The following is a 24,205-nucleotide window of genomic DNA, read 5'->3' on the forward strand; positions in this document are numbered from 1 at the left end:
CTACAGACTCCTTTTTTTACTTTTTTTTTACACAGACTCTTAAATTTTTTTTAATTGAAATATAGTTGCTGTACAATATTATATGTTACAGGTATACAATATAGTGATTCCCAATTTTTAAAGGTTATACTCCATTTATAGATATTATAAAATATTGGCTATATTCCCTGTGCTGTACAATATATCCTTGTAGCTTATTTTACACCTAATGGTTTATACCTCTTACTCTTCTACCCCTATCTTGCCCCTTCCCTCTCCCATCTCCCCACTGGTAACCACTCTATATCTGTGAGTCTGCTTCTGTTTTTTTTATATTCACTAGTTTGTTGTATTTTTAGAGACCATTTTGAAAATCAGAAGAACTTATGGAGCTACTGAAAAATATTAGTATGAGAAAGTTTCACAGTACACTGCTACGTGGGAAGATTGATAGAGTAGGTGAGAATCCAGGAGACTTAGAGGGGTGAACAAAGACACAAAGAGTAGAAATAAAAGTTATATTACAAGCAACTACTGTGGATAATTACAAGCCATACCAGACAGCAGATTGAGGGACTTTACTGCTGCAATAACTGGACAAACTGAGCCTTACTTGCCCAGGGTAGGCCACTCTATACACTATGTCCAAAGTGGTAAATAATAGATGCAGTGCAAAGGAACTATGCCGATTAACCTAAATAGAGCAGTGGGAAAACAAGAAGTAACCATTTATCCCACCATTCCAATAGGAGCAGTTTTATAAGGAAAAATAGTGATTAGAGTTAAATAAGGAAATCTATATATGTAGCAACCAAGAAGAAGAATAACAGAGTACCTGGATAAAAGTTAAAAGATAGAATCTATGCTTTAATTAAAGGTTTAGAAACAGTCAGGGAAGATATACACTCTCCACTAGAAATTTGGACTTCAGGAAATAGAGCTATAACTTTGTGTCAAAATGAAACTCAAGGCATAAATACTTGTGCAAGATCAGGAAACATATCCAAGGAGAGAACATCAATCTGCTATGAATTCTATTTGATGAGCAATTTAACTGTAAATGGAAAGATCTGGTACACCTCAAATAAGATGGATACTGAAGGGTAGCTATTCTTCCAAGTAGAACTCTAGAATATGGACTTCATAACAATTCCACAACAGGTTAGTGAGCCTGTTAAAATTGTTAGTAGTAATGAGAGAACACAATCAACCATACTTACTCAAGCAAGTCATCAAAATACGTCAAAAGAAATCTGTGAGACTACTCCAGACATTGAAACAAGATAAAGCTTGAACCAGCCTATAAAACACGTAATAGTCAACATGGTCCTTAGGTGTCAAACGGGAAGGTGCTACAACAGTGTAATATGTGGAACTATCTAGCCTCTTGGCTAGATGGGTTCACCTGGAAAGATTATACTATAATGGCACCTTGGGATTAGATAAAATATATTGCAATGTTTGCTTTGATTGTGTGATTATATGTTTTTGAATTGTTAAGATTGTTACCTTGCTCCAAGCAATGGATTGTTGTATTAAGTATGTTTGCTCTTACAGAACAGAATTAAAAGTAAAGTTAATAGTGATAAGAAATAAGTGCAGGAAGTAAGAACATACTTAGGAATAAGAGCTAGTAGGGAAGATATTTTTAGGAGAGAGAAGAAAAGTAACAAGTCGTCAACAGTTATGCAGTTTATGGTGGAAAACCATGGTGTAGAGTTAGTTCCTAATTGCATTTATGAACCAAGCCTTGTTTTTGTCATACGCAAATTAGACAACCCTAAGTTGTTAATATTGATAGAAATAATTGGTTGGCAATTGACACAGGTCATGCACTTAAAAGCCCAGTTAGAGGAAGATGGATTAACTAACTTGGCAGTCCACTGATTGGATACCTCTGATAGGATTCCTGTGTCTCCCCTCCAGTCCTTTATCCAAACTTTTCTGGATCTTCCTGAGAACAACACCAAAGTCAATTCTTGTATGGCATGGAGGGATAGAGAGGGGGATAGGCTCACCATTCTAAGACAAATTTAGGTGTGAAAACTAAGGGAGATAGGCTGGTAGATTGCAGTGAATTAGGAAGCATCTAATTCTTCATCCCTGTGTGCTTTGGCTAAATGTGTGGGAAGTTGTAACTACATAAGTTGCATTCTTTTTTTATTTTTTATTATTTTTTAGTTGTATTCTTATGATAATTACTGCTAGTTATTAGATTATAACTGAATATAGTCCTTATTAGCTATTGGTCCATACCATTTTATTGTTACGTGTTTTAACAAATTTTAACTAATAAACTTTCATTCACAAATCAAAGAACTTGGGGTCATCTTAAATTACCTGTTGGTGAATTTGGAGGCTACCAAACCAGCATAAAAGAACTCCTCTCAACAGAAGGTGGAATATACTCAGAGAAAGTATTATACCAGGAATCTGAAGTTCTTCTGGCTTTGTCAGATAGATAGTCTTAACACATCTCTGAAATATAGTTCTTTCCTGTTTGTCAAATGATCGTTATAACTTTTTTGCCTACCTTCAATGGTAATAAGGAACACACAAAATGATATAGTTTTCAAAGACTTTGGTTGATATATCTGACAATGGGAAAGAATACATGAAATCAGAACTTTTTAGGAATAGCTGAAAAATGTCTATATGAAAATACCTGAAAATCTATGTGACATGTAAGGATTATCCAATAGTTTTATACCTGTTTTCTAAGAGATTAGAGCTTCCTTATTTTACTCGATGTCGAACTTATAGTTGGAATCAGTTTTTGTTTCATTCTTTTGAGCTTTTTTTCCCCCACCAAGTTAACTTCTTCTTGGGAGCCTACTCAGTTCTTCTAGGAATAGTAATGAGGAAAAAACAACAATGAAAAAGCCACCTTTCAAGAAATAGTGAATTATATTCCATTTAAGGCTAAGATTTTGTTCCTGAGGAAGTTATGTAACTCTGCACATTATTAACCCACTATTATCCAACTAGATTTATTTTTTACAGCAAAGCTGACTATTGTGTTCTTGTATTGACAGCCATATCTTAATAGACTAGTGGTATTTAGCCATTTCACCTAGGGTATACGTCTTATTTTTTTCAAGGACCCTACCCCTCATTTAAAACTTGTTTTTCTTCTGACTGTGTAATCCTTAGCTCACAAACCAACCAACCAACCAACCAAAAAACCCTAAAAAAAGAGAAAAAATAACCTTTAGTTCCTGAAGTTATTTGGGAGCTATTTGTATTGACAGATACAATTATCCATGGGTCTCAAGTGTCACATCTCTTCAGGGTAATAAAGAGTCTTTGAAGGTGATCTCCATTTATACCTCTGAAGAATGAAACTGCATTTTAGCAAGGTAAGGAAAACCACTGAACTCTTTACCCCTTGTCACAATTTCGTCTTAAAGACCCTAGTAAAATGCTGAAAGCATCTCAAGAGGTATTTTTTAATTTAACACAAGTATTCATGTAAAGTAGACTAGGGAGTCACAGGTAGGAAACACAACTTCAGTGTTTCAGATTCCTTTAATCAAAGATGCCATTAACAAAATCTGTTGTTGAAAACATAAATACACATGCCTCTAGATGATAAATTCTGGCAATACTGATCATTTTTAAATAGTTTTATTCTTACTTAAACTTGGGGAAACATTGGCTTTTCTTGAAACCATTATCTTCTAAATTTTTAATATTGGCAACTCCTAACTTCCAGTTTTGGAAAATCAGTTGTGTTGCAGCTCATTTTATAGAGAAAAATATTTTGTTTTTTTGAATAAAGCTTTTTAGCTCAAGGTTTAAGAGACGTAGAGACATATTGTCTGTTTGCAACTTTTGATGTGAGCAGGCTTATCTTTGGGTACTTTCACCTGATGAAGGAGTCTCTAATGTTCCTCCCTTATAATATCTCCACCTGTTGAGAAAATTTCGATTTGTACTGGGAATTTCTGCCCTGTTGGAATCACAGCAAGCTTTGAAAGAAGACTGAACAGGGTGTCAGCAGACATGACACTAGAAAGTGGAGAAGTGGTGTATCTGCTTTTTCCTGCTCTGAGTATAGACACTGAGAAGAAACCTATCTATTCTTGAAGATAGACCCCCATGGTCCAACTGGAATCAAGCATGTAATCAAGTATGAAAAAGAAGACAAAATTTCTGTTTTTGCTTAGTTGTCCCATTCCCATCTACAGGTTGTTTCTCCTTTGAATAATTCTGGTCCTGGGAGATAATTCTTGTCTAGCCTTCTTAAGGGCCTGAAGGTCATCTAGAAAAGTCTAGACACCTTTAAGAAAGTGTCTCCAATTTTTTAGGGGCTCGTAACATGCAACCCTCAAATTGAATGTGTTCCACCAGACCCTGGAGTGTGACTCACTTAAGATGTGAATATATTTTTCTTGATGAGTAAGCACACATAAAGTATATGCCTTCAAGGAATCTGAGGAATTTTATCTAACGTAGCAAAGCTGAGTTCATTTGCTATAGATATAATAGAAGGATAAAGTTAGTTTTCATTTGTTTATTTGTGTCCATCACATTCTACAAAAGGAGTTTGTATGATGAGAATTGATGATCAATGCTCGTGACCTTTTTTATGCTTGTGGCCTTAAGCACTGTGTGTATGTTTCACTTTTTTAATGGCTAGATTATGGATATTTATTGAAAAAACTTATCAGTCTGCTTCCTTGGATCAAGAGCTTCTGAGAATGAAGTGCTCAGAGATACCTGAATTATTAGAACCTCCGTAACTCACAGGACTCTGCTTCTTATCCAAACACACTAAACTTGAAATAACAAAAACACCCCTAAAATAAGGACATTGCTGATTTGTTCAAGGTGAGAGTATTCAGTCTTAAACTTGACATGTGGATTTGAATAGAGAAAATTAGAGACTATACTTATTTGAGACTCAATGGAACCACAGATTTAAAAAATCTATAATTCACAGGTTGGGAAGGATTACAGAGTTCTTTAGCAGAAATGAAGTTACAATTCAGAAGAGAAACTAAACTAAAATTTATCTGTGGTCATTGTTAAGATAACTTGTCTACGTCCATCCACCTCACTACAAATAACCCAATTTCTTTTCTTTTTATGGCTGGGTAATATTCCATTGTATATATCTGCCACATCTTCTTTATCCATTCATCTGTCGATGGACACTTAGGTTGCTTCCATATCCTGGCTATTGTAAATAGAGCTGCAATGAACATTGTGGTACATGACTCTTTTTGAATTATGGTTTTCTCAGGGTATATGCCCAGCAGTGGGATTGCTGGGTCATACGGTAGTTCTATTTTTAGTTTCTTAAGCAACCTCCATACTGTTCCTACAGACTGTCATACAGAGTGAAGTAAGTCAGAAAGAGAAAAATAAATACCGTATGCTAACACATATATATGGAATTAAAAAAAAAAGGTTCTGAAGAACCTAAGGGCAGGACAGGAATAAAGATGCAGACATAGAGAATGGACTTGAGGACACGGGGAGGGGGAAGGGTAAGCTGGGACGAAGTTAGAGTGGCATGGACTTATATATACTACCGAATGTAAAACAGATAGCTAGTGGGAAGCAGCCGCGTAGCACAGGGAGATCAGCTAGGTGCTTTGTGACCACCTAAAGGGGTGGGATAGGGAGAGTGGGAGGGAGACACAAGAGGGAGGAGATTTGGTGATATAGGTATATGTATAGCTGATTCACTTTGTTATAAAGCAGAAACTAACACATCATTGTAAAGCAATTATACTCCAATAAAGATGTTAAACAAATAATAAAGTATATTAATAATCACCAACAACAAAAAAAACAAGAACAACAAAAAGAGATAACTTGTCTTAGGAAATGTGGAACTAAATATGTAAATTCTAAAATAATTCTGAAGTCTCTGGCCATGGGACTAAACTTTGGGCCATATTTGAGTTTATGTGGCTCTATGAGGGTATATTATTTTTCATGAAATCATTGACATTGAAGTTGACAGTCACTCATTATCCTTGCTGCATTTGCTGCAAACCTGGAGTTGAAGTTTGATGTGGTCTGACTGAAACAGCTCAGTCTGTCAAATTCCAAAGTTCTCATTGATTTGATTCACAATGATGAGTGAGTACCACCAGACCTAAAATTGTTGATCTCTGCATAAATACAGTGCTTTTTGGATTACCTTTGTGTTACTGCTGAATATCCATAATTTTAATAGCTAAAAGATGCTACTTTGCCAGTGTTACGGATTGAAAATAATGTGGTCTGCAAAATATGAAACTCTAATTGTATGGGCTCACTATTGAAAGAAAAAGTAGACACCCCAAAACTTGCCCGTCTTCAGAAAAATGACTCCTAGTGGTCATGATTGCACAACATGAATGTACTTAATGGCACTGAACTGTATATTTTAAAAATGGTTAAAATGGTAAATTTTGTGTTATGTATAGTTTACCACAATAAAACAAATGATCCTTTCCACTTTAATGTACACAGCGAATAGACTCTGAGACCAACTTTGGAATCTCTGATGTTTAATTGAGAGAGCAAAAGGAAATATAAACCTTTGCCACATTCAGGTTGGTCTAATGATAGATAAGAAATATATCACATGAACATATAGAAACATGGAGATATTCTGTAATAACAGTAATAAGAGAAATTATGAAATAAGGGACATGGAGGACAAAATTTTAGAAAAGTAAAAGGGCTAAAACATGAGGGAAAAAATGATGAGAAGCTTAATGAGGGCTGGAGGGCAGTGAATGTAGAACCCAAGGATGACTCCATGGTCATATGCTAAGCAGATCCCCAGGAGAGTGAGGAAGTCATCACAATGGTTTCCAAATGGAGCAGAAACTGAAACTGGCAAATGATGATTATAGGAGCAGAAGGGATCAAGTGATAAAGTAACTGGTAGATGATCTACCAATGCAAAATTGATGAAATATTGTAATGAAACTGTTTGAAAATAAATACTTTGTCAGTTTTCAGGGGGATGAGGCCCTACAATTATGGAGTTTATCTGCTATCTAGTGAGGGAAGGAATGCAAACTTTAGTTGTATTCTGCAATATCCGTTTTTAACACTTCTATTCCCATTAACCATTTTGTCATCTGGAAGCAATTCGTATTCTAAACATACTTGTTATTTTTTTTCTTACAGTATTATAACAATTTATGTAAAGTGAAAACCACACTGAAATCATAATGTACATCATTAATGGAAAGATACACATATATAAAACTGAAGAAAAGTCAATTAGACCTTATAGCAGACAACTTAACACAACTGCTACTACATATCAACAGTAGGGTGGCAAGAGAGAGGAAGGGGTAAGGGAGGGGATGGCCATTGCTGTATCTATTACCTACAATTTTAGTACACAGAATCAGATCATATACCCTGGGTCCCCTGTGTGTAACAATAAAAATGAATAGTAGTAGCAGGTAATATTTATTGAATGCCTAATATATGCTGAATCTTGTGCTATGCATGAGCATATTACCTGTTTTGTTTAAACTTTATATTTCTCTAGGGGGGTAAGTACTCCTATTATCCCTATCTTTCAGAAGAGAAAAGTGAGGTTGAGTAACTTCAGGCTTAATGAAATTACTTAAAGCAAGTAGTTGCAAAAACAGGATAAGGAGACTCAGGGGTGGGTCTATCCATTTACTGTCTCCCCCATGGAGCCGTTAAATCTCCGTGTGGCTCTTTTGTCATATTTTATCCCCTTCGAGGTTGCCCCAGTACTCATTTCTGCCTCATTTCAGAGGGGTAGTTTTTTTTTTTTTCTTGTCTGAGAGAAAGGGACCAGGTGAGCGCACATGTGATTTGCCTCAGAGCCTGGACCCATGAAGGGATGGCGCTGCTCGTTGCCCTTCAGACAGCAAGCACTTCTCGGTTCAACCCATTTGAATCTGACTCCAGGTAGCATTGGAAGAGAGATGGAAATGGACATTAAAGTACATTTATTTTCATAATAGTCCTATGAAATGGAGGAACTATTGTCATCTCCATTTTATGAGAAGACTAATGTCCTGAAATTTGAGGGACTTTCTTCAGGTTGTACAGCTGAAGGCTATTCCATCCTCAGTTGCTCTGGCTCCAAAGTCCCTGCTCTTTCTACCATGCTTCCTCCTTAGAGAGCTAAATGAGGCCTGCTAGAAGGCTCCCCCAAATTGTTTGATAAGATGGCATAGAACAGGGCTTCCCTGGTGGCGCAGTGGTTGAGAATCTGCCTGCCAATGCAGTGGACTCAGCCTTCTGCAGAACCACACACCCTCTGTGTGACTCCATCTTTCAAATGTACGTCTCAGCTTTCTTGCTGAGGGGCTACCAAGGACTTAGTTCTGTCAACAACTACCAGCATCCAGACAGCAAGCCCTTTGTGATCACTATTGCCATGGCCCCGGTATATAGGGTAGGATCCTTTTTATGTGTTCTCAGAAGTTCTTCCTCAGAGCCTGATGTTAGTTTGTAATTATATATTTCACTAATGTGATCATTTACTTACTGTCCACCACTAGCTTGTAAGCTCCGTGAAGGCAGGATTATACTTGTTTTCTGTATCCCAAACCCCTAAAACAGTGCTAAATAAGCATTTGCTCAATGAATGAGTGCTTTCCCATCATAGAATCAGATTTTTCCCTACTTATCTGGCCATAAAGAAAATACGCAGAGGTTGTATGTGCCTTGGATAAATATGGGCCTCACTGTTTTTGAAGCCTGTCTAACCATTTGTTTGGTGGAGAGCTAAGTGGTAGGAAAATGCTGACTCTTGGTCTCCTGCTCTGGACTCTGGAGGGCTTAAGCGTCCCCAAAAGCAGAGAAGAGCTCAGCTTACCTCTTTCTGATGGTATTTGATGGCCACCTTCAGCTTGGCTAGGTCATGGTACTTTTGAGGGTCAAGCTCTTCACTGTGGTCATCTCGATGGTTGAGGATGATCTCCAGTTCCCGGGAGCTCCGAGCCTGGTCCAGCAGGTCTTTGGCAAAGAGCTTGCACTGCTGGGAGAGCTCCTCATACTCAGCCTTGAACTCATTCTCCATCTTGCTGAGCTCCTTGAGCTCCCAGCCCAGGCGGAAGGCAGTTAGGATGGGGTCCTCGCTTGATAAGGCGATGAGTGAGGGGCTTGCCAGCGCTTTATAGATGTTCAACCGGGAGCGGGAGTGGCGCAGGCTGTCTACCTCTGAACTGGACACACACTCCACACAGTTGCAGCGGATCTGGTGGGGCCGGGGGATAGTGACCCGTTTTTGGACGAGCAATTTGATGATTTCGTAGTTGTTGGTGTGGGCAGCAAGCATGATGGGAGTAATGTCCGGTGTGAACTCAGAGAACTGGGTGTCCATCATCAGAGTGGGAACCTAGGTACAAGAAAATGAAAAACACATAAAAGGGCAGGATTAAGGCTTGGAGCATAGAGCCCATCAAATGTTAATGATTCAGGAACTGGGGTCACCAGTTTTTTGGTCAATTCTTCTCCTTATCAGAATAGCTAGTTGTGAAATGCTTACTGTACACCAGGCATACAGCACTTTACATATATTTACTCACTTAATCCCCACAACAACCTCATGAGGTAAATATTCTCCCCAAATGAAGAAGCTGAGGCACACAGAGTTTAAAGAACGTACCTAAGGTTACTCAGCTTTAGGTGCAGAGCCAAGATTCAAACTCAGACCATATGACTCTGGAGCTTGGCCCTTAAATTATGCCAGTTCTGTCTGAGGCACAATGAGGGGTTGTACAGAGAAGTAAAGGGCATTTTTCCTGGAATCTGGTTGGGTATATCAGACTTCTATAAATTGGTAAGTAGGAGTTTGTGTTCAGTTCCAAATGAGCAGTAGAGACTGCAGAAATATTTGTTTGAAAGGCTAAAGACAACCAGTCATCTTAAAGCCCATGCCACTAAATCAAGCCCTGGGGGCTGAAGAGAACACATTCCCAAATTGTGACACTGTAACTTCAGGGGACCAAAGACCAAAGCCAGACAGTGTTCCTCCAACTTCCTGTAGATCCCAGCAAGGTAGAGAGAATCTGTTATTGTCAGGAAGAATTGCTCTGTAAATGAGGACCTCCAGGCTTGAGGTTACCAGTAGCAAAAAGACCTCTGATAAAATTGGTATGTTCAAGTTTCTATTTCTAAACTTTGTTCCAAGATAAATATTATGCAAATAAAGACTGGCTCACTTTCAGCTGTGGAGTTTGAACTCTGTAACAAATACACAAATAAACAATTGACTCTTGACACTCAAAAAAAAATTGGTATGTCCATGATGTAAGGCTTGGTGTAAACAGCAGCTATAGGTGAAAGGTATGGGGTTCTTTGGGTGTGCAGGAGCATACAGTTCTGGGTGAGTGAGCAGACTCTGATCAATGAATTAAAAACAAATCTTTTGACTTAAAAACGTGTCCTTTGGGACACGCTACACCCAACAGAAGAATCTCAGTGTGATAGAATCTGGAGCTAGACAACAAGGAGAACTGGAATAGTCTGAAGAGTCTTCATGGAGGGGTGGAGCTGAGGATTCAAAGCATGGATAAAATTCCAGGAAACTGTGAAATATTGATCTTAATACATTTTTTAATAAAGCTCCAAATACTCAGTTTAACTGGGGAGAGCAGAACGTGGATGATGGAGATTCTCATGGAATAGACAAATACTGTTTTAATCGCTAGTTTCTTTTTACTCTTAAAAAAATTATTTTGGAAACCCACAGTTGCTGGCGAATTGACGGAGGGATGAGCTACAGTTTTCATCATCTTTGCCTCCTTCCCATCTTGGATGAGGGATTCCCAAGCAGGGAAGTGGTCAGAAAACAGGGAGTGGGAAAAAGGCAGAGGAGAAGAAAGTGGAGAAGTTTGCAAGAAATCTGTTTCCTTCTCGGGGTGGTTACATCATCCTCTGAATAGTTGAGAGTTCACTACACACTGGTCATCAATTGCTTGGATGGAGCAGCGAGTAAACATTGTTAAACATTTAGAGGGAGCAGCTACAAACAAGCAGCAGGAAGTGAGCAAGTGACTCATAAAGTAAATAGGACACAGGAAAGAATAATCTCAGAAATTAACATAAACCTGCAGGCTAAGGAAGAAGTAGGTCTGAGTGGGCCTGGTAATGAACATAAACACAACAACCGGCATAAAGCCTAGAGGTGGGAGAGATGGCAAGTGAACAATGTATCATAGTCTGCCTGGGAAGAAAGGAGCTCAGATCCGGAATCTGCCCCTCCTCGGTGGGCAGGAGCATTTCTTTCTTTCTTTTTTTTTTTTTTTTGCGGTACGCGGGCCTCTCACTGTTGTGGCCTCTCCCGTTGCGGAGCACAGGCTCCGGACGCGCAGGCTCAGCGGCCATGGCTCACGGGCCCAGCCGCTCCGCGGCATGTGGGATCCTCCCAGACCAGGGTACGAACCCGTATCCCCTGCATCGGCAGGCGGACTCTCAACCACTGCGCCACCAGGGAAGCCCAGGAGCATTTCTTAATCTCTGTCATGATCTAGAGGCAGAGGTGGTGGGTGGAGGGAAGATGGCTTATGGCACAGGATTCCCTGGGTTAGACTGGAGGTACATGTCTGCTCCCTACCACGATGCTCTTCCTGTCCACTCTCTCTACCCACTTCCTTGCTCTTTCTTTTCCTACTCTTTCTTTCTTCTCCTCTATGTCAATGCTGACAGACCTGTCCAAGACACACAATGGGACTTGTGAATAATGCTCAGCCCCATTTGTGTCATGGAGCTGAAAGGTTGCTGTCTATGCCTAGAGTATGACATGCTTTCCAGAGCCATCTGATTCTGTTGTCTTTGACTTGGTGCTCAACAAGGAGCCTCTGATTCTCCATTTGTCTTTCTGGATACATGACACCAGAGAGTAAATCTTTTCAAAAGAAACTGGTCGGCAGTGCCCAACCATGTCCTCCTACCGAGACCACCTTTTCTCTTCCAGTCAGCCTTATCATTCACAGATTGCCACACCCACCTCATTCACTGCTCTCTGTATATATATCCTTGTGGCATATCCTGTGTGGATCCCCACTTCACTGCCACTGAAGGGCCACAGTAAGCCCTGACTTCTTCCGTAGATCTCCCCTTAACTTGATCCCACCCCTTACTGACCACCCAGATGTTGTGGGCACTAGGTTATATCCAAGATGTCACTCTTCTGATGCAGGCTTATATTAGTTTCTAATTATTTGATACAGGTATTTCTTGCTTCTTCAGTCAGGCTGTGAGCTCTCTGAAGGCAGAGTTGTCTTAGTCCGCTCTTGTTTTCCCCATAGCCTCGAGCACAGTGCTAGACACACAGCAGGCACTCAGCTAAAAGGAATTGGTTTTTATTCTCAAATTAAGACGCTGGCTCTTGTTTAGAAGCCTGGATCCACACAGCTGGAGTCCGTGTGAGCTAGTGTCCTTGGGTCTTTCCTTTCCATGTCTAGCTGAGAAGGTAGACATTCTAAGACTCTCAGGAAGGTTAGCAAATGGTCTCTATAGGGAATACCTTGAGGTCACAAAGACCCAGGACAGTCCCTGCTTGTCATGTCCACAGTGCTATTGCTCCAAGGTGGAGACTCTGACCCAAAGACGACATATTTCTACTCCTCTTCCCCCTCTGCTGCTTCTCCTCATCCAGCTGCTCTTCCCTTCCTAGACTGTGCAGGGACCATGGACTCTCATCAGGACAGCCACGGCAAAGAAAGAGTCTATCATTAGGGTCAGAGGTTTCTGATAATAATCAGCACTTTGTAATATGGTCTACAACAGGGTCCAAACAGATAACAGGTCACAGAAATAAAAGCTACATGTGGGGACATATGCATAATTTGGATGAGTAAATGGTAGGCGTTGGTGAGCTGTGGAGCACATACCGTCTCAAAGGGGGCATCTGCTGCTCAGCCCCTTGTTGTGATCAAATTGCTGTTATGTGCGTGAATGAGGACCCAGTGTTGTCATCTTTCAAGAAAAGTCAGAAATATGGATTTGGAGGTAGAATTTCCTAAAGTCTTCAATGTTGGCTCAAAAGAGTTAAAGATAGTGTGCATGCCAAACAAAGTATATATATGAGGCAACTGAGGCTTGAGTGGGCCACTGTGTGACCTTTGAACTCGCACAGAAGTTGCTAGGAGGAATGGGAGAGGAAGCTGGACATTTAGGCAGGGGCCAGATAATAAAAGGCCTCATATGCCATGAGAAGGAACTTCATGTGATCTGTTGGCCATAGGGAGCCGCTGAAGAATTTTAATCAGGAGAGTAGTGTGGCTGAACAAGTGTTTTACAAAGATCAGTTTGGCCGAAGTGTGGAGAATTGGCAGTGGTATATGTGCCGATAAATGTTTAACAAGCAGCTTTCCATTAAACAAAACAAAACAAAAACAACAACCTTGATTTGTAGTGTTTGCCAATTTCTGTGGTGTAAATACTCCCACTGTGGCCAGTTTCAAGCTACCAATATGACATCCTGGAACACAGAGTTGGGAAGAGGTGCACACAACCGGTTCTCACCAGCTGGCGTAAGCCAGTTCCAGCACACCATTGGATGAGTTTCAGAAAGATAAAACTACTTAAAAGATATCAATAGTCCAGGTGAAAAGATGGCAAGGTCTTAAACTAGACAGTGATTCTAGAGATAGAAAGGAACAGATTTAAGACATTCATTGGATGTGTCAGGTAGTACTGCAGGGAGAAGAAACCAAGGATGTCAGGTTTCTGCATTGCATGCCTGATTGAATGGTGGTGTCGCCGTTGGAGATAGTGAATACAGGAGGAAGAGCAGGTTTAGGGTTTCAAAGAAGTTCAATTTTAGACATGTTGAGTTTGAAGTACCTATTGGGAGAGTAGCAGGAAATTGTATAACTCCAGCATGAATGTTGAAGGAAAAAGGTCAGGACTGAAAATGTATCAACAGATGTGACAGTCTTCAGCCTATAACAGTAGGTTGAAACCAAGAGAGTGTACGGGGTCAGCCTCTGCCCACCTTGGCTCCCACACGCTCTGCCTCAAGGACTCAGCCCTGCCCCAGTTTCCAGAGCAATCAAGGCTTGAGGTAGGAAGTACCCAAATGACCAGCCTCAGCCTCCTCCATTCCAAATTCCGATCTTTAAGGCTCTGCATTAGGGTACTTTCCCCTTTTGAATAGTTTCTGAATTCCAGCTTCTTCCCTACCTGTGCCCTGGTTCATAAAACAAGATTTCTCCCTGGATCCCTAGTCTTGAGTTTCTGTTCACACAACTGGCCTAACAGCCCAGGTCTAGTATATTTTCTGGATTGTCCATGCCTTTGATTATCTTTGAGTTGTTTTACAACTCTGCAAATTGTAATGAAAATATTTCTTGCCTGGCAAAATGCGATTGATTTGTGCATCTATATGCAAATTTCTTTGCATCTATTTGTAAATTTCTTTCAGCATTCCTGATGGCCTATATCAAGGGTTAGCAAGCTTTTTCAGTAAAAGGCTAGATGGTAAATATGTTACGCTTTGTGGACCTTACAATGCTGCCACTGTAGCAAGAAAGCAGTCAAAGGCAATATGAAAAGGAATGGGTGTGGCTGTACTCCATAAAATTTATTCACAAAAACAGGTGACAGGCTGGATTTGGTTTGCAGGTCATAGTTTGCAGACTTCTGGCCTCCTGGTTTCCTCACTAATTAATGAGTGAAATAAAATATTAGACATGTGTCCACTTGTGTTAACTTTAAATTTGTATGAGGATCAGGATTTAACTTTTTTATTTTTTGTATTTTTTTTTATTTTTTGCGGTGCACGGGCCTCTCACCACTGTGGCCTCTCCCGTTGCGGAGCACAGGCTCTGGACGCGCAGGCCCAGCGGCCATGGCTCACGGGCCCAGCCGCTCCGCGGCATGCGGGATCCTCCCGGACCGGAGCACGAACCCGCGTCCCCTGCATCGGCAGGCGGACTCTCAACCACTGCGCCACCAGGGAAGCCCACTTTTTTACTTTTAAATTATCCTTCAACAGCAATTTTGTGTTCAGATCGAGGACAGGTGGCAAACTGAATTTTATTCTTTTCTTATCAAGTTTTGCCTTCGCTTTGAACTCCAAAATTATACTGAACGATCTGAGCTTCCCATTAAAAATCATGTTTTTTTAAAAGGTAAAAAAGGGTGGGGGTGGGCTTCCCTTTTGGCGCAGTGGTTGAGAGTTCGCCTGCCGATGCAGGGGACGCGGGTTCGTGTCCCAGTCCAGGAGGATCCCGCATGCCGTGGAGCGGCTGGGCCCGTGAGCCATGGCCGCTGAGCCTGTGCTCCGCAGCGGAAGAGTCCACAACAGTGAGAGGCCCGCGTACCGCAAAAAAAAAAAAAAAAAAAAAAAAAAAAAAAAAGGGTGAGGGTAGGGGGAGAAAAGGGAATGAAATCAACACACCAATAAATTAGATTTGGTTCATATTATCTACAACTGTACTTCTAAACAAACCTGGTACATGAACCGACTTGATTGAATTTTTTAATTTGAAATGATGTGGGCTTAGTGCATGGCCACTAAAGAAGTTACATTGCCTGCCTCTTCCTGGGGCTTTGCATTCAGGCCTTAATGAGTTTGCTCCTGGATCTGCCCTAGGTCTCCCTGTTGAAAAGCTGGCCTTATATGCTAGGATCCTTTTGGATTAATGAAAATGAGACAGTCACTCGGCTCAGAGGTCATTGCATAAAACACCTGCAGTACAGTGAACACTGAGCGAAAGCCCGCTTCTTCATATTTTCAGCTAAATTCCATTGCCAGAGGACACAACAGAGGAACAGATGATGCTCTACTTCCACTCCCAGGACTGGCTAGGGCTTTTGCAAGGTTACTGTTCTCAAGGGGCCCGAATGATACATTCATTTCCGTTAACCTCATCACTGGACACAATCTGCTAATTGGAATTCTCCTGAACCCTATTGTTACCAGCTTTAGGCAGACGCACTTGCTGGAGTTTATCACAGGCTTCTGAAATTAAGCCCCCCATTTGTAATTAATGGGCAGACCCTTATCAGGAGCCACCTCATTCATACCCACAATGCTGTCTGGTCATAGGCTGAACCTCTCCGAGTGGTACTTCCTCACACAGCTGGCCTGATAGCATCATGTTGGAAATGAATCTCCCATCTTGTGCCAAGATTTAGTGAAATTTCAATACCTCTTTTCCACCTACTGGGTCTCCTCTTCCCCACCCTAACATGCCAGATAAAAATCAATGTTCAGTCTTTTTCATCAGTCCAAGGGACTGTTGGAAATGAATTTCATTTCTCTGTATTACTCAGAAATGAAGAACACTAGCATCTAATCACGTCACATGACCAGCTGCCCACTCTGCTGTACCCACAAGGTCAGTTAGCTAGTAGTGGTGCATGAGATACTTTGGAGCAGCCATTGGTGTCAGATGGGAAATAATTTGTTTCCCAGACTGTGGTAAAAAGAGAACCATTATAATCAGGATTCCCTGGATCATCTCAGCTGATTTCAAGGTCAAAGTGTATATAATTTAGATTGGAAGACTAACATGGACAGAACTTATTTGCGGGCAATGTCACAGAACGCACCTGATGTTTTAAAAAAGTCAATATTTACATGTAAAAATAAATAATGTATGTAACAATGGCCAGCATTAGCCTGATTAGCAGGGGTGAATATAATACAAATGGCTACTGGTTATTGAGCACTTTCCATATGCTAGGCATCATGCTGGAGTATCTCATTTAGTCCTCGCCATGGCTCCGTGCTATAGGCATAATAATTATCCTCACTTTACACCTGAGGAAACTCAGCCATAGAGAAGCTTAGTGCCTTGTCCAAGGTCACATGGCTAGGAAGTAGGGTGACCAGAACTTGAACCCAGGCAGTTTGGCTCCAAAGCCTGTCCTGTTAACCACTATACTACTTCACCTCCAACCAACAAAAGACCAACCATTTGATTTATTACATCAGCAAACAAATCTACAGTCCCAACATTGAATATTCAGACATATTAAATCACAGGTTATATTGGATATTAATTAACCTCATCAGGTAATGTTCTACCTTAAACCCAGATAAATATTATATAGTATAGCTCAAGGTTTGGGAGCCCACAAAACTATTCTTGATTTCTCATCAGATGGGGGCTCTTAATTTTTCGAAAGACAGTAGCTAAATCTATGAAAAAATAATACATAGCTAACTCCATAGGTTGTGAGGGTTTATAATTTCAGAGTTCTAGTTGTAGGAAACCTGGAAAGCCATCTTTCTCAAATCTAGATTGTCACAAAGAATTAAATGAACCATTCCATACATTTTCTTTTGCAAAATACGGGTTATAATGAATGGTGAGGGCATCAACTCCAAAAGTAAGGTGAGTGTTTGGATGGTTATTAGAAATAACGGAAGAGGTAAAAGAAACCAAGGTAGGAAGGGGATACGTTATGGGTAGCTTTTAGGGAGCCAACCCTCTCTGAAGGATCCCTTTGTACTGTTAAGATATGCCATTTCCCAGGAAATTGTGAAAATGATGCAATGAGTTGAAAAACAATAAACCAGAGGATATAGGTTATTACGGAGATGGGAAAAATGTCAGAAGTAAAGGTCTGGTCGTTGTGTCTCTAGGGCTGCACAGAGGAATGGAGCCCCAGTGTGCCAATGTGAGTGTAGTTAGCTTTGCAGGTAGCCCTCTGGTGGAGCTTGAAACATATAGCTGTTTAGGAAAGCCATTGTTCTTGATTCATTTTTTTATAGGTCATCATGTAATTTTTAAATTAAATTTCTCTTGTAGATTGCTTTACTGGAAAGAGGATGCTGCCAAGCTGATTTAGAGTTTTCCATGTCATTGCTTATCACCTGACTAGTGGGAGTTTGATAAAGATTTCTGGAAAGCGCTGAGAACCCAGGTGCAGAAACCTTGGTGATCCAACCAGGGCACAGGACCATGTGAGGGCTAGGGTAACCAGATTGACATCAGATATATCGCAGGATTCAATACAAATAAAGGTCTATTATTGTATACTTTTTCCAGTGGGTAACAATCTTGATAGGAGCACATTTGCCAGCAACACAAAATCAGAATGAACAAAGAGGGTCTTTCATGCAAAAAGAGGAGTCGGGAACCTCTCTTTTGTTTTAAGTAGTTCATAGCCATAGAATTGAAAAGTATGTTCATTGCCGTAAATTGAAAATTGGTAGGTATCACCAGGAGACCCGGTTTAGGCCTAGAAGAGCTCGAGTGATACAAATTAAGCTCAGTTGGTTCTCAGAGTGTAAAGGATTATAAAAGGGTAATTTTCACCATTATTCTCAAAAGCTGTGTGGGATAAACGTGAATAAAGAAAATGACCTAAAGTCAGCTAGTGGTAGGTAAGAGACATTTTAGAAAGGTATAAAGAAAACCAGACCAGAAATCTAGAAGCAGAATTCATGTTAAATAATGTCAAGAGTATTCCCTTTGCCAATCATGATTTTCATTTCATGCTCCACACACATGCGAAATGATGTTTTGTTTTAAAGTTGCTCAGTTTATATGCAGGCATCGGACTGAAGCGTTATATGATTGGAGGACGAGCTTGAGAGAGGAGACTGTGTCACATTCATGAAGTAATTATTGAGCCCCACCTTCCTGCTTCTCTCAGTTATCCACACCCGAGGCAAGCCAGGCAACTGGCGCCAACCTCCAGAAGTAGAATACTACCTACCGCTCAACAGCTATTTATTTATTTATTTTATTCTTTAAACACAATTAAAAATTGTTAGACTTTTTTTCTCACTAGTTATCTATTTTATACATATTAGTTAGTGTATATATGTCAATCCCAATCTCCCAATTCATCCCACCCCCTCTTTCCCCCCTTGGTGTCCATATGTTTGTTCTCTACATCTGTGTCTCTATCTCTGCCTTGCAAACAGGTTCATCTGTACCATTTTTCTAGATTTCCCATATATGTGTTAGTATACAATATTTTTTTTTCTTTCTGACTTACTTCACTCTGTATGACAGTCTCTAGGTCCATCCACGTCTCTACAAATGACCCAATTTCGTTCCTTTTTATGGCTGAGTAATATTCCATTGTATATATTGTACCACACCTTCTTTATCCATTCATCTGTCGATGGGCATTTAGGTTGCTTCCATGACCTGGCTATTGTAAATAGTGCTGCAGTGAACAATGGGGTGCATGTGTCTTTTTGAATTATGATCTTCTCTGGGTATATGCCCAGCAGTGGGATTGTCAACAGCTATTTAAAATGTGGGCATAGTCCCTGAGGAGGGAGGAAGTTAATTTTTCTTTACATGACTATCCTTGATCTTTTCAGCAAAGGAAACATTATAAGGTCATCAACTATCTTCCATTTTCCAAGTCTCCAAATAGAGGTAAAGCATCTATCTGCAGGGTTGAATTTTGCATATCTGGCCTTGCTGGTTGCCAGAAACATCTCTAGACATTGCCAAACGGTCCTCCTGGGGTGCAAAATTGCCCACAGTTTAGAACCATTAAAGTAGAATGTAAAGCAGAGGCTTGCTTACACGGCAGCAAGGCAAGGGCTCAGGCATAGCTACCAAAAATACAAGATTCAGAGGGGACCAGCAGCTTAGCTGACTGGGTACTGAAGTGCTGAGCTGCTGGCCTCCAGTTCTGAGAGTCTCTGTGACTAGGAACAGGATTAGTCCCAGAGCCTGTACTAGAAGAGTCACCCATGGGAATGAAGGGTCTTCATCTGGGGGGGGGGGTGGTACTGAAGGGCTACAGTGGCAGGAAACTGGGCAGGTCATTATGGAGATGACCTTTCCATGGCATGGTGCTATGATTCTATTATCTTCAGCACCACTGAAAAGGGGTCAAGGCACATGCATCTCATGGAAGTAACATAGCTCCCTTGGTTATCATCAGAATGGAAACTCCATGAGTTATGGATGTTTTGGGAAAACGTGAGACAAACCGACAATGAACACTCATGGCAGGAAACTTGTTTTATTGGTTGGTACTGCTGGAGGCGCCTTGGGGGAGTTTTGTATTTAGGTTCTTTCTTCTTGAACTCTCTACCCGGAATTTCTGAGTGGCTTCTCTCAGAAACACCCATGCAACAAGGAGCCCCTTGCTCTGCAGCAGGGCTTGGCTAGAGCTGGGAAGCCTTTGAGAAAAGAAGCTTGAGCCTGGATAATGCCAAGAAGCTTAAGCTGAACTAGCACAGACATCTCAGCAGGACTCTTTCTTCTTTAGCGGAAAAGCAGGCACCATGACAGCACACATCATAATGAGAAGTTGATTTTTTGGTATTCAACGGCCAGGATTAAATTCCTGGGTCATAGTAATAAATGGGGGCATATTTAAAAAAGAATACGTAACTTTTGATTGACAGGAAAAGTAGCTTAAATCATTTTGTGATTGAAACCGTGACTATCACGTGGACATCATCAAGTGCAAGCAAGATTTTTTTCCAAACACAGTCTTTGACAAAGTTTACTAATATCCATGTAATGCATTTACTCATATATTTTCCCTCTATTACATTTTGAGAGGAAAAACTTAAGAAAAATGCCCCCCCCATAATTTCTCCCTCTTTCACACATTACTTTTAATTGTATTCCTTTGAACTGGCAGGTGTGTTGTCAATCGTGCCTTCTGGAGCGGATTGCCTTTTGTTCTTGTCAGAACAGACCAAGTGTTAAAGGAAAGGAGAAGCAGCTTGGTTGCCTCTGGCTGGAGATGGGAGAAGGGAGAGCGACTCTGGGTTTCTAACCCTACTGCTACTGCCTCTTGCCTCTTTTTCTCCCAGTATGCTTGCATGCTAAGTGTGGGCTGCTATCTTCCCTTGAGAACAGTAAGCTATGTGCTGCTCTCTGCTGAATTAAGAAAACATCAGCTATCTTGTCCTTATTTCCCTGAAGTCAAACATGCCCCAAATCTGAAACTTGGAAAGGCAAAGATATTTTGAACGTAAATATGACCTTTCAGGGCTTCCCTGGTGGCGCAGTGGTTGACAGTCCGCCTGCCGATGCAGGGGACACGGGTTCGTGCCCCGGTCCGGGAAGATCCCACGTGCTGCGGAGGGGCTGGGCCCGTGAGCCATGGCCGCTGAGCCTGCGCGTCCGGAGCCTGTGCTCCGCAACGGGAGAGGCCGCAACAGTGAGAGACCCGCGTACCACAAAAAAAAAAAAAACAAAAAAACAAAAAAAACCTTTCAACCACTTGCAAAACATTTCCCTCTCTTTGAAAGACACATGTAACCAGATACCTTAGTGCTGCAAGAAAGTCTTTTCCTCTGTAGCACCTTTTCAGGAATGCAGGCCAGAGCTAATGGAAAGGAGGCCTTGGAAGGGACAGAGGTCCAAACTAAATTCACTACTGCTTAATTTTCTCCTTCATATTCAGTCAATAGGGGTTAAGAATCTCAAAGAGCGACGAAAAGTTGCAAGAGTGGTAGTGATCAAGGCTCCCAGATGCTTGGTTATTCTACCCCAGATTTCTACTTGGGGAGGAAACAGCACTCAGCTCTTAGAGGGCTTCGCAGACACAGGGGATTGTTTGTCTATTGTCAGAAAAGAGCAGCAAAGTAGATCAGGTATGCAAGGAGGAGGCTTAGTTCCAGCAAACTCTCCTTCATCTGTGGTCTCATGACACTGTTCGTTCATAAACTCGAGACTCTCTGGAGGCCCCAGACACAAATTTGAGAAGTTGGGGCAACTGACCCTTGCACAGAATTGTGTTGGGACTTCTTTCATACCTCGCCAAGCTTCCGTTCCATCAAATTAACATGGGGGTGTTGAACTCTTTCAGAGGCTAGAGATGACTATACCATGGATTGGTTGCAGTGACAGAAGAATGACTAGATTGCCACTATTGTATTCAATTAATCCTGATGATTCTATGATTATGTGGACCACAGCCAAACAGATATCCACCAGAACTCCAGAGGTTTTATTCTAGAAATGCATCAATGGCATCACTCCCTGTGGAGTTATTAGTGAACTCCCCTGTGGTTTCTGTATATACTGGGGCTCTGTATTCTTGCCTCTCTACTAAACCAGTTATGTGTCAGGCACAGCACCTATTTAATGTGGGTTTATAAAGTAGTTTTAAAACAATTTCAAAACAGTTTTCATTTCTCTCCACTGCTGAAATCATGGTTTTGAAATTGGGTGGCCACATTTCCTTCTTCCCCATCAAACGCTCCTCAGCACCTTTGGGCTGCTCTCTCTAGTATGAAATTCTTTATCGAGAACGCTTTCCTAGGTAGCGATGTGGCACACAGCAGGCTAAGAGGATGTACTCCCTCCTATTTCTTGACTCCGTCTTTGCGGCAACGGCAGTGGAGGCTGCAGTGGATTCAGTAGCCAACATACAGTTCTTTGTTCGTGTCCAGGAACTACACGCCCTATAGCCGACTAGCCAGGAGACAGTTACTCAGATCAAGGCTCTTGGAGGCTCACTGAAGGGCATCACCCTGGAAAATCAAATGGTGCTCCAGGCAGGCGTGCCTATGGAAGCTACCCTTGGCCAGCATGGGGTGGAGACCTTGACCACCCTGGAAGTAGCTAGCCATGTGCTTGGAGGTAAAGTCCATGGTACCCTGGCCTGTGCTGGGAAAGTGAGAAGCAAGACTCTCAAAGTGGCCAAAAAGTATGAAAAGGAGGGGAGGTGAGAGGAGAAGGAGATGCTGATGGGCTGGGTCAAGTGGCAGATGTAGTACAACTGTCGCTTCATCAATGTTGTACCCACTTTTGGCAAGAAGAAGGGTGTGCCAATGCTAACTCTTAAATCCTTTGTGACACCGTTTTTTTCTAACAAAGCCACTTGGTGCAGTTAAAAGAATACTTTCCTATCTTACAGTTCATTCCCTCTAGGTACAAGATGTGTCCTTGCTCCTCTGACCAGCTTACGGATGCTCAAGGGTCTTTCAGGAAATATTTAAATCTGGTTCTAAAGAAGCAGCTCAGGATTGAGAGTGCTAGCTCAGTGTTCTCGTTAGACCATAGTCTTCGGTCTGGTTGCTAGATTGAATTCTCCAATCCTGAAGACCAGGGGGCATGGAAATGATACTACCACCTGAACTGTTTAGTTGAATCTATTAATTCAGGCTTCCTCCTAGGTAGTTTAAATGTAAAAGTAGTGGGAATGACCAAAGAACGATCTCCAGTTAAAGATAGCTTAGCTCATTCGAGTAGCTGCCCCCAAATAAGACCTATGGCATTTTCTCCCAAGTAAGTTCCGGGATCCAGAGAACACTTTCCATTCTAATCAGACAAGCTATTACCCAGAAAAGCTTAGCAATGACAGCAGAATATGCAAGCCCGCTTTGTTGGGCTTCCTGGTTTACAAGTGGGAACCAGCTAATTTAGAAATCAGCAGTCTCTTATTAAAATGATGGAGACTTTAACACTGGAAGAAAGAAATCATGTTCCCAACAGGGAAGGTAGAAAACTAATGACAGCAAGGTCAAGTCAGGGCTTACCACTGTGTACCCCCTCCGTAGGCCAAGGGAAGGCTATTTGGCTAGCAAAAGCTGTGAATTATGACCACATAATAACAGCCAGGGGCTGTTGGTTACAAACTAAATAGGTTTGGTTTTTAGACACAAATGTGTCTACACATTGGCAAACTCTAGCTAAAACAGCCATATAGACTTTCTTTCCTTCTAACGAAGATACTTAAGCACTAAACTGGAAACTTAAAGATAAAAGAATGACGAAGCATGAATACTCTTTCACCCAAGCTCTCTTACATCAGAGAGAGACACTAAGACGTTTAAAGCATCACTTAAAACAACCCTGTACTTTTATACTTTTAAGCATGAATACTCTTTCACCCAAGCTCTCTTACATCAGAGAGAGACACTAAGACATTTAAAGCATCACTTAAAACAACCCTGTACTTTTATGCAGATTTAGAATACAAATGAACTTTGTTCTTTGCTGCAGACTTGCTGTAAAACTCAGGGTAAATCATTGTTTTTTTTAATACATCAGGGTGAACCTTTTTAAAGAATGAACAAAGTGCTAATGACCTTAATATACAAAGAGTTTAGACAAACTGTAAGAAAAAGATGGAGATTCTAGTAGAAGAACGGGTTAAAAAATTAACAGTAGATACAATGGAGAAAAGACAGCCTCTTCAATAAGTGGTGCTGGGAAAACTGGACAGCTACACGTAAAAGAATGAAATCAGAACACTCCCCAACACCATACACAAAAATAAACTCAAAATGGATTAAAGACCTAAATGTGAGTCCAGACACTATCAAACTCTTAGAGGAAAACATAGGCAGAACACTCTATGACATAAATCACAGCAA

The 24,205-nt window shown here is 41.1% G+C and overlaps 1 protein-coding gene and 1 pseudogene across 2 annotated transcripts in view; one reads left to right on the plus strand and one right to left on the minus strand.

Annotated features, from left to right (window-relative positions):
* Positions 1-24,205, minus strand: part of TRPC5 (transient receptor potential cation channel subfamily C member 5) — a gene marked incomplete at both ends in the record, with an annotated part of 134,173 nt that overhangs the window by 97,656 nt on the left and 12,312 nt on the right. Inside the window, one exon of the mRNA XM_079910292.1 lies at positions 8,801-9,322. Within this exon, the coding sequence (XP_079766418.1) occupies positions 8,801-9,322 (522 nt within the window). The remainder of the gene's footprint in view (positions 1-8,800; positions 9,323-24,205) is intronic.
* Positions 22,178-22,671, plus strand: LOC307180195 (ubiquitin-like FUBI-ribosomal protein eS30 fusion protein; annotated as a pseudogene). Its single transcript has one exon. The product of its transcript is annotated as a ubiquitin-like FUBI-ribosomal protein eS30 fusion protein (transcript).

This window comes from Stenella coeruleoalba, assembly GCF_951394435.1.
Source record: "Stenella coeruleoalba genome assembly, chromosome: X".
Classification (NCBI taxonomy): domain Eukaryota; kingdom Metazoa; phylum Chordata; class Mammalia; order Artiodactyla; family Delphinidae; genus Stenella; species Stenella coeruleoalba.